This window comes from Macaca mulatta, chromosome 15, assembly GCF_049350105.2.
Source record: "Macaca mulatta isolate MMU2019108-1 chromosome 15, T2T-MMU8v2.0, whole genome shotgun sequence".
Lineage (NCBI taxonomy): Eukaryota > Metazoa > Chordata > Mammalia > Primates > Cercopithecidae > Macaca > Macaca mulatta.
Window position 1 is genome coordinate 49,504,189 of NC_133420.1, and position 13,146 is coordinate 49,517,334.

The 13,146-nt window shown below is 39.6% G+C and overlaps 1 protein-coding gene across 1 annotated transcript in view; it reads left to right on the forward strand.

Moving 5' to 3' along the window:
* The window catches only part of ELP1 (elongator acetyltransferase complex subunit 1), a 66,114-nt gene that overhangs the window by 28,261 nt on the left and 24,707 nt on the right, over positions 1 to 13,146 (forward strand). Inside the window, exons 15-27 of the mRNA XM_015117132.3 lie at positions 2,391 to 2,497; positions 2,801 to 2,904; positions 4,061 to 4,114; positions 4,212 to 4,317; positions 5,144 to 5,259; positions 5,625 to 5,698; positions 6,760 to 6,838; positions 6,929 to 7,008; positions 8,217 to 8,354; positions 8,464 to 8,549; positions 8,860 to 9,008; positions 11,791 to 11,914; positions 12,826 to 12,923. Coding sequence (XP_014972618.3) covers positions 2,391 to 2,497; positions 2,801 to 2,904; positions 4,061 to 4,114; positions 4,212 to 4,317; positions 5,144 to 5,259; positions 5,625 to 5,698; positions 6,760 to 6,838; positions 6,929 to 7,008; positions 8,217 to 8,354; positions 8,464 to 8,549; positions 8,860 to 9,008; positions 11,791 to 11,914; positions 12,826 to 12,923 — 1,315 coding nt within the window. The remainder of the gene's footprint in view (positions 1 to 2,390; positions 2,498 to 2,800; positions 2,905 to 4,060; positions 4,115 to 4,211; positions 4,318 to 5,143; positions 5,260 to 5,624; positions 5,699 to 6,759; positions 6,839 to 6,928; positions 7,009 to 8,216; positions 8,355 to 8,463; positions 8,550 to 8,859; positions 9,009 to 11,790; positions 11,915 to 12,825; positions 12,924 to 13,146) is intronic.

Here is a 13,146-nt window from a genome sequence, read left to right on the forward strand (position 1 = left end):
TAATTCAGCATCTACTCACGTTTTTCCAGGATGTTTGTTATATGTTACAATTGATTTTAATAACTGTGAAGCATAATTAGAGTGGCTAATTCTCATGGGCTAATGTGATAGGAAGAAATTTTGTATAAATGCAGTCATGCGTATATATATACATGGATGTGTGTGTGTGTGTGTGTGCATACCTTTTCCATGTTTAGATACACAAATACTTGACATTGTATTACAATTGCCTGTAGTATTCTGTAAAGTAACACACCGTCCAGGTTTGTAGCCTAGTAGCAATAGGCCATACCCCATAGCCTAGGGGTGTAGTAGGCTATACCACCTAGGTTTGTGTAAGTACTGTATGATGTTTGCACAATGATGAAATCACCTAACAACACATTTCTCAGACATATCCCCATCGTTAAATGATGCATAGCTGCGTATATATGCTTTGTTTTGATGTGGTGACTTCAAAATGCTTCTTCCAGCCTCCTCTTCTTTATATCCTATTGTGTACTTGACTACATTTACCGTTAGAAAGTCTCTATTCTTCTTTGTTCTCTGGGCCTGAGTTTTGTTTTGATTCCTGACTATATCTTCATTATGTAACAGGTTTCAGTTAATGAATGCTGTTCTCTGAAATGCAAGCCCTGTTGTGTAGTAGAGAGCATTTTCTAGCCAGTTCCCAGAACTCCTTGTTTCCAGTGTCAAGACTTGGCACCTTTGGCCACTGATACTGATCCCCAGATTAATTTGTAATTAAAGCCCTACTGGTGAGATTTCTCTTCTGAGAAACGTTGTTGCAAAATTAGGAACCTTTCCTTTATATATACATTACATACATTTACAGACATAAAACATTTTAATGCAGTCATTTGCTCCTACTCTGACTCATGGTGCTTCGTGATATTTTGAAAAAGCCTTTTGTTAACATGTCCAAATGCAGAATATGTTCTAGAAATATGTAGCACTTAAAGTAAGCCAGTAGATTACCTTTTGAAAAGCAGAGCAATTTACTTAAGTTTCTACTTCTTCAGATTTGAAATTCTTCATCATTAGCTTGTAGAAACAAAAGCTTGATGCAGTCATCTCATTTGCTATAAAGGAAATGAGAAGTCATTTACAGTATATTTCTACTGCTTTGACTTTTGTTTCTCAAAAAGACTGTTTTGTTCATATAAAATATTAATGCTTTTGAGAACTTCAAAGTCCCTCAATTAAGTAGTCTACATTTACTGTAGCTTGTACTTTGTAAAAAGTACTTTTCTAAGTCCTTTCTCTGTCTTAGCTTATTTATTTCTCATAATACCTCTTTAAAGTATGTGCCATTTGCACCATCATTTTACAGATGGGGCAACTAAGACATGGAACAGTTAGGTAACTTGCCTGAGATCATGCAGGTGGAGTCAGGATCGAATCCCAGCCAGTCTAGCTCTAGAGTTTGTTCTCTTCCTGACAGATAGTTTATCCTCATAAAATGTGAGGCATTTGTAGAGGAAGTCCCTATTGTTATAATTTTTAGTTTTTTTGTAGATTGGTTAAAAACTTTGAATTAAATGTTCCCATTAACATCATTTGTTTTTATCACTACCTTTTTGTCTCCTTTTTTTTTTTTTTTTAATCACTACCTCTTCCTTCTCTTTTAAGAAATTCTGCTTCTGTGGCTATGGTCCAAGCTACTTGAGAAGCTGAGGTGGGAGATCACTTGAGCCTAGGGGGTTGAGATTGCAGTGAGCTATGATTGCGTCAACTGCATTTCAGCCTGGGCAACAGAGCAAGATACTGTCAAAAAAAAAAAAAAAAAAAAAGAGTGAAATTTTACTTATCTCCATTGACTCAGGGAAAAAATGTAACGGTGATAACATATTCCCTTGATCTCGTTAGTGAAAATCCACAATTTTCCATCAATCGATATGCTAGTGATACAGACATTGAGTGTGCTCATTTTCCTACAGAGGAGCTGCTTTAACTATTTTAAGCAGACAGAAATGATATTGGTACCATCCATGTCTAGTGAAGGCAATACATTGTAATAAGTTGCAGTAAGTTGTGGCCAGAAGAGGAGTGATGACTTCACAGTGTAAATAACTGTCTTATTGCCTTATTGGGTTTGTGGAAAATGGTGTCATGTAGCAGATGTGGCTTTATCTGGGCTTTGGTTTAGAATAGTTTTATCTATTCATCCAACCATCCATCTGTCTCTAAGTGTGTAAGTGTGTGTGTGTGTGTGTGTGTGTGTGTGTGTGTGTAGTATTGGGTCTGTATATATGTACTTAGTCTACATTGTATTGAAATAGTGCAGCACCAAAAGGAGATTGTTGATTTTCAAAATCAGTGAAATGTTACTATTTTTGAGAAAAAAAGATTTACACACCCTCCTCTTTTTTTTTTTTTGTTTTTGTCAGTTCATCTGCAACAGTGGATGGGGTCATAATCGGTCTATGTTGCAATTCCAAGACCAAGTCAGTAGCATTACAGCTGGATGATGGCCAGATATTTAAGTACCTTTGGGGTGAGTATCAAGGTGTTAGGAAAGCATATTATGACTTACATAGACGCCTAGTTCTTAAGAACATGTACTTGGATCTTGTCAGTACAACATTGATTGTCAGGTCTTTTAACTATCCTGGAAAACCCTAAGCTTTAGAGTGGAATTGGCAGGTGTATTCTACTCCTGTTTCCTGTTTTAATGAACTAACGTACTCTTACAAAAGTGATTGAAATTGCATGTTGAGTGTTTTAGCAAGTATTGATGTTGATGGTTTTTACAAAGAGCACATCAGCTATTTGTAAACTAGATCTGTTAATCCTGCAGAGTCACCTTCTCTGGCTGTTAAACCATGGAAGAACTCTGGTGGATTTCCTGTTCGGTTTCCTTATCCATGCACCCAGACCGAATTGGCCATGATTGGAGAAGAGGTAAGTGAACATGGAGCAGGAAACTTACTTAGTTACCCAGGGACTGATGGCATTAGGTAGAAAGAAAGTGGGCTTTGGAGGTGGACTTGGGTCTCCACTAAATGCCTAGGCAATAGTGGGAAATGATCTCACTTTCATAAGCCACACCTTATTCATCTATAAAATGGGCAAATCAATATCTATCTATCAGGGTTCAGAAGACTAAATGAGATAATATATGTGATTAGCAACCTTTTATCCCTAGCCGTACAAATCATTCAAAGTTAATTTTATTTAATATCTTTTGAGGAAAACAGAAATATGATCTTGAAAATAGTTTTAGTAGATTTTTATTCAACACATATTAGAATGCCTGTAATTGTGGTGGATGGTAGAATACAGTGGTTGGAAAACAAAACCACTTAACTAATTCCTGCTCTTCTGGAATTTGTGATCTATTAATTTCAATGTAATAATTCCCTTTGTTGGGAGTGTGATGGAAATAGACAGGGTGTGCTGGTAGAGAATACTGAGATGTTTGAGGGGTAATTTGAGGATGGTGGCTATAAGAATGAGAGTCCTGCATTTGGTGGTCCAGGAAGGCCTCTCGGAGTCAGTGAGGTGTGTGCTGAGATGTGAAGAAAAAGAAGGCTCTCTCTCCAGGCAGAAGGAAGAACAAACTCCTTGAACTTAGCAAGAACTCATCTTATTCAAGGGACTGAATGGAAGCATTGTGGCCGGAGCTCAATGACAGTCAGAGAAGGGAGTTTGGGTTTTTTAATTGAACAAAGATTAGAAACTTCTAGTGATTTTTAATCAACAGAGTAATGTGTTCTGCTTCATGGTTTGGACAGTGATTCTGGCTGCCCAGAAGAGAGCTGGTTAGAGTGTGACAAGATTGGAATATGGAATCAACACAGGTTGAGTGGAGTTAGTGAGGGGAAAAAGGAGATGGGTTTGAGATATATGTAGGAGATGGAGATGTCAGGGCTCAGTGATGGATTGGATGGCTTCACATTCCATTTTGCACTGGGCCAGCTGCGTTTTAGGTATTTTTAGTCCTGATTACAGGAACTTAGGTGTGAAATCATAGGGCGGTAGAACTATGTGATAGAAAAGGTAGGTTTAACTGATTTGAAATAGAGTTGCTTATGATTTCAGTTTTATTTCTTTGCAGGAATGTGTCCTTGGTCTGACTGACCGGTGTCGCTTTTTCATCAATGACATTGAGGTATCAAGGCTTGGTTTGGTATTGGATCCTTTTCACAGTGTTGGCTCCGAGTAATCAAGCTGCCTTTCCCCCATGCCTTTCTGGTCTTCTCTTGTAGGTTGCGTCAAATGTCACGTCATTTGCAGTATATGATGAGTTTTTATTGTTGACAACCCATTCCCATACCTGCCAGTGTTTTTGCCTGAGGGATGCTTCATTTAAAAGTAAGTTTTCAATGTATAAAATAGAAATGGTCCCACCTCCAATGTCTTTTGGAGTCTTGATGACTTTTTGAATTCTTCATATACTTTGGCTTTTTATCAAGGAATCCTATGCTGGAGAAAATCTTTAGAGTTATTTTACTTAGACCCTAATCTCAACATAATGTCTCAGTTAAATCATTCTGCACTTTAGTAAAGACATCCAAGGAAGGGAGTTCCTTCCTTAAGCAGCACATTCTAAACTGAAAAATTTTTCAGGAAATTTTATTATGTAATTGATCTAATATTTTATTTGGAATTACTATGTAGATCCCAAATGTTTTACCTTCTGTGTAGTCTTTTCCCACTGTGCCCACCCTCCACTTTACATCTGGGCTCCATCTCGTGGTTTGTAGGATATTGGCTGCATTTTGTCTTCTGTTCCATGCCCTGTCTATCTCTGCGTGTGTGGCGTGTATGTGTGTGTGTCTTCCTTATTCTAAAAGCCAGCTTATTTTCTTTGCTTCCAACTTGGAAATAGGGAATCTTCCTTTCATTGATATGATTATAGTACACTGATAATGCTAAGAAATAGAGAAGTTGCCCCGATTCTTACTGTGTTTCTCCGGATCATTTGAGAAGCTGTGTATGTGAATATGCGTGAGGGCTCTGTAAGAGAGAGGGCATGTTCATCAGCAGGGCTGATAGTGTTGAGGTTCAGTGGGAGAGCTAAGGCACATGGTTGTTATTTGTTCTCTTCTATTTCACATAGTATGTGTGGTTTCAATTGCAATTAATGGAGAGTGGCTTATTGTGATAATTAAGTCTTATTAGTTAATGGTGTGTTTAGCATTACAGGCTGGCCTGAGCAGCAATCACGTGTCCAATGGGGAAGTTCTGCGGAAAGTGGAAAGGGGTTCACGGATTGTCACTGTTGTGCCCCAGGACACAAAGCTTGTGTTACAGGTAAGCTGGTTTTTCAGACAAGATAGATAGTCTGATTGTCATTCAGCCAGGTACCAAGCATAATTCTTTCAGGTTGTATTTTAGGCTCTCTTATTCTTTGTATCGTTTATTGTAAACCTTTCCTTGATAGCTTTCTGTTCACTTTATTCAAAGTAGTATTGATACAGGCTGTGACCAGTAAGGCTCAAAGGGAAACTTTTCTTGAAAGTCAAGATAAATATAGAGAACAACCAGATTCTGCTAAAAGTGTGCTCATTTTAGAGAGTTGTGGTAGTTCTCTGTGAAGAGTTAGGTAAAATTCTGTATCCTGGCTATTTAAATGTTTTCTACTTAATTAAAAATGTTATTACTTTAATTTATTTAAGATGCCAAGGGGAAACTTAGAAGTTGTTCATCATCGAGCCCTGGTTTTAGCTCAGATTCGGAAGTGGTTGGACAAGTAAGTGCCATTGTACTGTTTGCGACTAGTTGGCTTGTGATAGACAATAAGTATTTTATTACAATTTTGAGAACTTAAAAGTATGAAAAGCACTCATTACCTATATCATCAGATTCTTAGGGACGCTTTTTTTTTTTTCTTTTTTTTAACTTTTTGACTTTAATACAGTATTTTGTAGTGGAGATTCCTAGCAGAAAGAATCGTGACGCTCATCATATAAAGGAGGGCTTCTCTTAACCTGAGGGAACACCTCTGGGTTTTAGGCGGACTGTGAACCCAGGGAGATAGTACACACCAAACTTTGTCTTTGTGTATTTATCCAAGTAGAAAGCCCACAGCTTTCAACAGATTTACAGAGGGGACTATGACCCAAAAAAGACTGAGCCACTCTTGTGAAGGAAGTGACTGATTTTCTGAACCTATTTGGAGGAAACTTTGTATTAGAAAGATCTATACTAATATTTTGTTTAAAAAGGAGACCTAAATTCCATGATGATTTTCTTTATTTTTGATTCAGAGTCTTGCTCTGTTACCCAGGCTGGAGTGCAGTGGCACAATCTCGGCTCACTGCAACCTCTGCCTCCTGGGTTCAAGCAGTCCTCCCACCTCAGCCTCCTGCATAGCTAGGATTACAGGCATGCACTACCATGCCTGGCTAATTTTTTTTTGTATTTTTAGTAGAGACAGGGTTTCACCATGTTGGCCAGGCTGGTCTCAAACTCCTGACCTCAAGTGATCTGCCCACCTCGGCCTTCCAAAGTGCTAGGATTACAGGTGTGAACCACCGTGGCTGGCCTTCTGTAATGATTTTCTGTTGTATGTATGTGAAGATGTAGTTCTCAGACAGCCATGATGAATAAATCACACCTTTTAAGAAGGTAAATGAATGTGGTACCTGATTTTTGTATTCTGTAATTTCAGAGTAGAAATTCAGTAATAGTAGATTGGCACTGGGGCTGTAATCTGATTATAACTGGTTTGTATCCTAATGAAAATATACTGGGTCCGTGGAGCTCAGTTTTTGTGAATACCTGTTCTGTTTTTTCTCTGTCTCCTCACAGACTTATGTTTAAAGAGGCATTTGAATGCATGAGAAAACTGCGAATCAATCTCAATCTGATTTATGATCATAACCCTAAGGTAACTTTCTACGCTGCCATCCACTCCAGCTTACTTTGTACTTGAACTAATGTGATCTGAACGAAGGTGTTTTGTCCCTTCTTTTGGTAGGTGTTTCTCGAAAATGTGGAAACCTTCATTAAACAGATAGATTCTGTGAATCATATTAATTTGTTTTTTACAGAATTGAAGTAAGTATTCTGAATAATTCATGAGTATCTTTTCCATAATTTTCTCTCTTCTTGTTAAAGAAATCAAATATAAATAGCTAGAGAAGAAAAATTACTTACCGTGCATTTTAAAAAATTGCTATAACTCTTAGATGCCAGTTGGTTTTTTGCTCTTTTCCTTTCTTTTTAAAACAGCCTGTTTAAAACTATGTCTTTAAAATATGTCATTCAGAATTATTTGACTTGATTTTTAGATATACATATAGAACTATTTTTTTTTCTTAGGAGATTGAAATCAAATGGCATCTTTCTCTCTGATGATCTTTCCCCTCAACTTTTTAATGAAACACTTTCAAAATAGAGAAAAGTTGAGAGAATTGTCCAGTAAGCAGCCTATATATACCCTACCTGGATTCGCCAGTTTATATTTTTCTGTATATGCATTCTCATGCTGTATAATCTGTCCATCCATCATTCATCTTGTTTGTAGACAAATTTCTAAGTGAGTTGTAGACATCAGTCCACTCTACCCCCTGTACTTCTTATATATCATTAACTAAAGGGCATTCTTTGTGTGTGGGATGGTTTTGTTGCATTTTTTAAGGTCATATTTATCTACATTGAAATGTCCAAATCTTAAGTGTGTCATTTAGTGAGTTTTGGCAAATGTATACTTCATGTAACCTGAATGAACCTCTATCAAGTTAGAGGGCATTTATTCCTTTTCAGAAAGATGCATCAAATTCCTTTTCAATCAGTCCCTGTCCCATTTCCCAGGCAACTACCCTTCTGAATCTTTCACCATAAATCAGTTTTGCCTGTTCAAGAACTTCACCTAAATGGAAGCATACAGTATTACTCTTCTGCATAAAGCTGCTTTCATTCAGCACATTGTCTTGAAATTCATCTGTGTTTTTCTATGTATCACTAGCTCATTCGTCTTTTATGGCTCAGTAGTGTGCCATTGTATAAATACACCACTATTTGCTTATTCATTCCCCTGTTGCTGGACACCTGGATTGTGCCCTGTTTGGGGCTCATGTGACTGAAACATCTACAAACATTTGTATAAGTCTTTTGTGGAAATGTTTTATTTCTCAATATTTTTATAATTCAACACTTCCAAAAGTCATTTTTATTTATCATCATCAGCATGCCAGGTGTATGTTAGTAATTTGATCGCTGGGCTACATGTTGTTGATGACCTTTCCATACACACCTGTTCTTAGAGAAGAAGATGTCACAAAGACCATGTACCCTCCACCAGTTACCAGCAGTGTCCACCTATCCAGGGGTCCTGACGGGAAAAAACTAGACCTTGTCTGCGATGCTCTGAGAGCAGTCATGGAGAGCATAAATCCTCATAAGTACGTATGCTGTCACCAGGAGGCATCCTTTGAAAAACAAAAGTGTGTAGTTGTCCTTGTCCAGCCTATTCGTCTTTCTCATTCTGGTGTTCTTCACTTATTACCTCAGATACTGCCTCTCCATACTTACATCTCATGTAAAGAAGACAACCCCAGAACTGGAAATTGTACTGCAGAAAGTACACGAGCTTCAAGGTAGAGATCCGCTCACAGAGAAAGTGCTAACGTGGCCGTAACTGCCACTAGTCTCCTGCAGGTGACCATCACCATGTCATTGCCACACCACAGATTTAATACGTGACCTTTTAGTTGCCATTTTAAGACCCATGTCAGTTGTTTTCAGGGCTGCCCTCTAAAGCATATCTAAAAGTATCAGAAGTGTATATAATTCTTCTGATGTCCAGTTCTGTTGAGAAAAAGTTATTGTCTTTTTGGTTATATTGCTGGGTCTGCGGGTTTTTTCCCCAAATGGTTGTATTCTGTTTTGTTTTCTAAACACTGTTAGGAAATGCTCCCTCTGATCCTGATGCTGTGAGTGCTGAAGAGGCCCTGAAATATTTGCTGCTTCTGGTAGATGTTAATGAATTATATGATCATTCTCTTGGCACCTATGACTTTGATTTGGTCCTCATGGTAGCTGAGAAGTCACAGAAGGTATGTGGAGTTGTTACTTGGTTCTTGTTTATATATAAGAACCAAACCTTGTATGTGAAACACTGCTTCTGGTAGTGCAGTATCTTTTCTGCTATCACCCTGTGAGTGCAGGGCTGGAGACAGATCTGTGAGTTTCTAGGGCCCACGTTCCTAAGCCTCTGGATTATGAGATTGAGGAAGTGAAGTAAAATTACATGGCTTTTTTTTGAGACAGAGTCTTGCTCTGTCTCCCAGGCTAGAGTGCAGTGGTATGATCTCGGCTCACTGCAAGCTCCGCCTCCTCAGTTCATGCCATTCTCCTGCCTCAGTCTCCCGAGTACCTGGGACTACAGGTGCCTGTCACCACGCCAGGCTAATTTTTTGTATTTTTAGTAGAGACCGGGTTTCACCGTGTTAGCCAGGATGGTCTCGATCTCCTGACCTTGTGATCCGCCCGCCTCGGCTGCAGGATTACAGGTGTGAACCACCGCGTACAGTCTAAATTTATATGGTTATTTTTAAGATGATGGGCATATGTGTGAGCTAATTTCTTCTCTTGTAAAGGAAATGTAACAAGTGATTCATGTTCCACTCCAGTTCTTTCTCACATGGCTCTTTTTTCTAGTGGAGGGTGGGCACATGGAGCACAGAAGGCTCATGGCCTCCTTTCCTATGTTGGTACATGTGCTATGATCAAAAACTTTGAGCACCCCTGGTATGCTTATTTTTATCTAGTTTTTTGCAGCCTCAGTCTCTTCCCCATGATTTCTCCAAAAAGGAAAATCAGATCCTTCATCTCTGCTTAAAATCTTTCATGAGCGCCGGGCGTGGTGACTCAAGCCTGTAATCCCAGCACTTTGGGAGGCCAAGATGGGCAGATCACAAGGTCAGGAGATCGAGACCATCCTGGCTAACACGGTGAAACCCCATCTCTACTAAAAAATACAAAAAACTAGCTGGGCAAGGTGGCGGGCGCCTGTAGTCCCAGCTACTCGGGAGGCTGAGGCATGAGAATGGCATGAACCCGGGAGGCGGAGCTTGCAATGAGCTGAAATCCGGCCACTGCACTCCAGCCTGGGCGACAGAGCGAGACTGTCTCAAAAAAAAAAAAAAAAATCTTTCATAAGCTCCCACTGTTACGAGGATAAAATTCAGAAGCCATAATACTGCTTAGAAACCCTTCCTTGACCTGGCCTCTGTGTATCTTTCCATTCTCACTTCTTGGTATTGTCTTTTTTTCCTCCGCCCATGGAGGAAAGACAATGCTTTTGTCCCCCTTCCCTCGCCCCTCACCACCACCAGCCACCACATGCCTTGGTAGGCAGCATTACTTCTGCCACCCATGGGCTTTGACTGTTTCCACCCTCACCATTCACCTGGCTCATTCTCACTAATCTAGGTTAAAGGATGCCAAGGTGGCCTCTTCCCAGTAAGCCATTCATGCTTGCCTTCAGGGACTGGGTGAGGTGACCCTCCTATATGCTTCTGTTGCACACAGCGCCTGCAGGGAAGTTGCGTTAAAAACAGGAACACCTCTCCATTAGGAAGAAGAGCAGTTTGCTTACAGGGCATGGCACAGAGCCGGAGATGATAGGGCCAGTAAATACTAGGTTGGCAGGGTCTCAGAGTTTGGTGTCCAACTCAGTATAATTTTATTTTTTGTTTTAATGTGATCTTTTCAGGAGGGCATGGAATATCATGAAAACAGCAATGTCTTAGACTTTTAGGAGAAGCTTACATGCATTTGTTGAATATCTTGTAGACTGAAACCTTATTTCCCTTACTAGCCTATGAAATAAATGATACTGTGAGACTTAGTTAAGGAAGTTACTGTTGTTCCAAATGTAACTTAATATCTGTATGTGAAAGCATTTTTACCAAAACTTGTTTGGTGTTCAGCTGACCCTTGCACAACGTGAGTTTCAACTGTGCGAGTGTGAACTGTGTGGGTTTATCTAAATGGAGATCTCTCGCAAATACAGTTGGCCCTTTTTGTCCACAGGTTCTGCATCCACAATCAGTGTGGATCAAAAGTACAATATTTGCAGGATTTAAAACTTGCAGATGCGGCCGGGTGCGGTGGCTCAAGCCTGTAATCCCAGCACTTTGGGAGGCCGAGGCGGGCGGATCACGAGGTCAGGAGATCAAGACCATCCTGGCTAACACGGTGAAACCCCGTCTCTACTAAAAATACAAAAAGAAATTAGCCGGGCGAGGTGGCGGGGGCCTGTAGTCCCAGCTACTCGGGAGGCTGAGGCAGGAGAATGGCGTAAACCCGGGAGGCGGAGCTTGCAGTGAGCCGAGATCGCGCCACTGCACTCCAGTCTGGGCGACAGAGCGAGACTCCGTCTCAAAAAAAAAAAAAAAAAAAAAAAAAAAACTTGCAGATACAGAGAGCCAACTTTTTGTGTATCCAGACTCCATGGGGTCAAATGTAGGACTGGAGTATGCTTGGATTTTGGTATCCTTGGGGCGTCCTGGAACCAATTCCCCATGTATACTGGGGAACGACTGTGGTTTGATTTTATATATTATATAATATGTAGTTAATATATAATATACATTTAAAAATTATGTAGCTTTGGGTTTATTGCTGTATATAAATGCTATTTGTTGCTGTATATAAATGCTATAGCAATAATAGCTATATATAGCTATTATATATATAGCTATTATGTGTATAGCTATATATATAGCTATTATTGCTATATTGCTATATATAAATGCTATATATAAATGCTATTTATATTGCTGTATATAAAAATATCACAAGTAATAAAGTTCTCATTAATCATTTTTTTAGGATCCCAAAGAGTATCTTCCATTTCTTAATACACTTAAGAAAATGGAAACTAATTATCAGCGGTTTACTATAGACAAATACTTGAAACGATATGAAAAAGCCATTGGCCACCTCAGCAAATGTGGTAAGCATGGGGATTAGTATGTTCATCTCTACTTTAGATCTTCTTTGGAACTAGGCAAGGTATAAATTAAACTGTTAGTTTAGACAGTGATTGATTTCACTTCCTACTCCTGAAAACTCTAACAATGATGTATGCTCACCTTGTTTTGTCGTGTATTCTGAAAAGCTGAAGGTAAAGAAATCACTTTTAATGAACTGGAAGAGCTCCCTAGGTAAGAACGTCGAGCAGGTCCTTTTATGGTTAAGAATGAGCACCTTTTCTTAACCTTGTTTGGTTAAGAATGAGCACCTGTGAAATTAACGTCAGTGTCTCAGAATCAAAATTGGTTGACAGTTCTTCCTTCTCGTGCTGTTTGCAGATATGTCAGGGAAACTCTGCTTGTCTGGAGTGAGTGATGAGGCCACCTCCCCATGCCCTGCAAGACACAGTTTTAGTTGACAGTGATGGGGTGCCATTTGTTCTTCTCATGCTGTAACAGTTGTGATTCTTTACTGAGGACTGGCGGGGTGGGGTTGGAGGGGAAGGAAAAATCACCTGGGGTGCATGTTAAGCCTTCAGCTGCTGGCATCCTTGGAGAATCTGATTCAGCTGATCTGGGATAGGACTGAGGTGTGCATGTGTCTAATAAGCTTCCCAGGCGATGTCTTTTCAAGGAGGCTGAGAAAACACCGGGCTGGAAAGCTGGGACTCTTAAGTAGGACGCTGATCTCAATCAGTGCTTCTCTTGCCTCAGAATCTGCAGTGGTGCTCATTAAAAATTCAAATTCCAGGATCCTGTTCTTCAGATTCTCTGATTATTTAGGTCTTAAAAAGGTCCCTCATTGATTTTGTTTGGTGACCACTGGTATAAATGAAGTCCATTATGCTTCCCATGTCTTAAGCCTGTCTTTGTGTGACTCTTATTCCTGCAGGACCTGAGTACTTCCCAGAATGCTTGAACTTGATAAAAGATAAAAACTTGTATAACGAAGCTCTGAAGTTATATTCACCAAGCTCACAACAGTACCAGGTATGTGGTGTGTGAAATGAGGCTGTCCTGGTTTTGCTTTTTGCTTTAGTTGGAAAGGAGTGGGGATCTTGAGTTCATAACACCATTCTTGGCTTCAAAATTTATCGTAAAACTGATTAGCCTCAATTTGAACTTCTTATCTGGGAGAATGGTCCTGACGTGTTCTCTGATTCCTCATCTGCAATACCATAGCACCTTCCCTGTGGGGTTTCCTGCTTCCTTC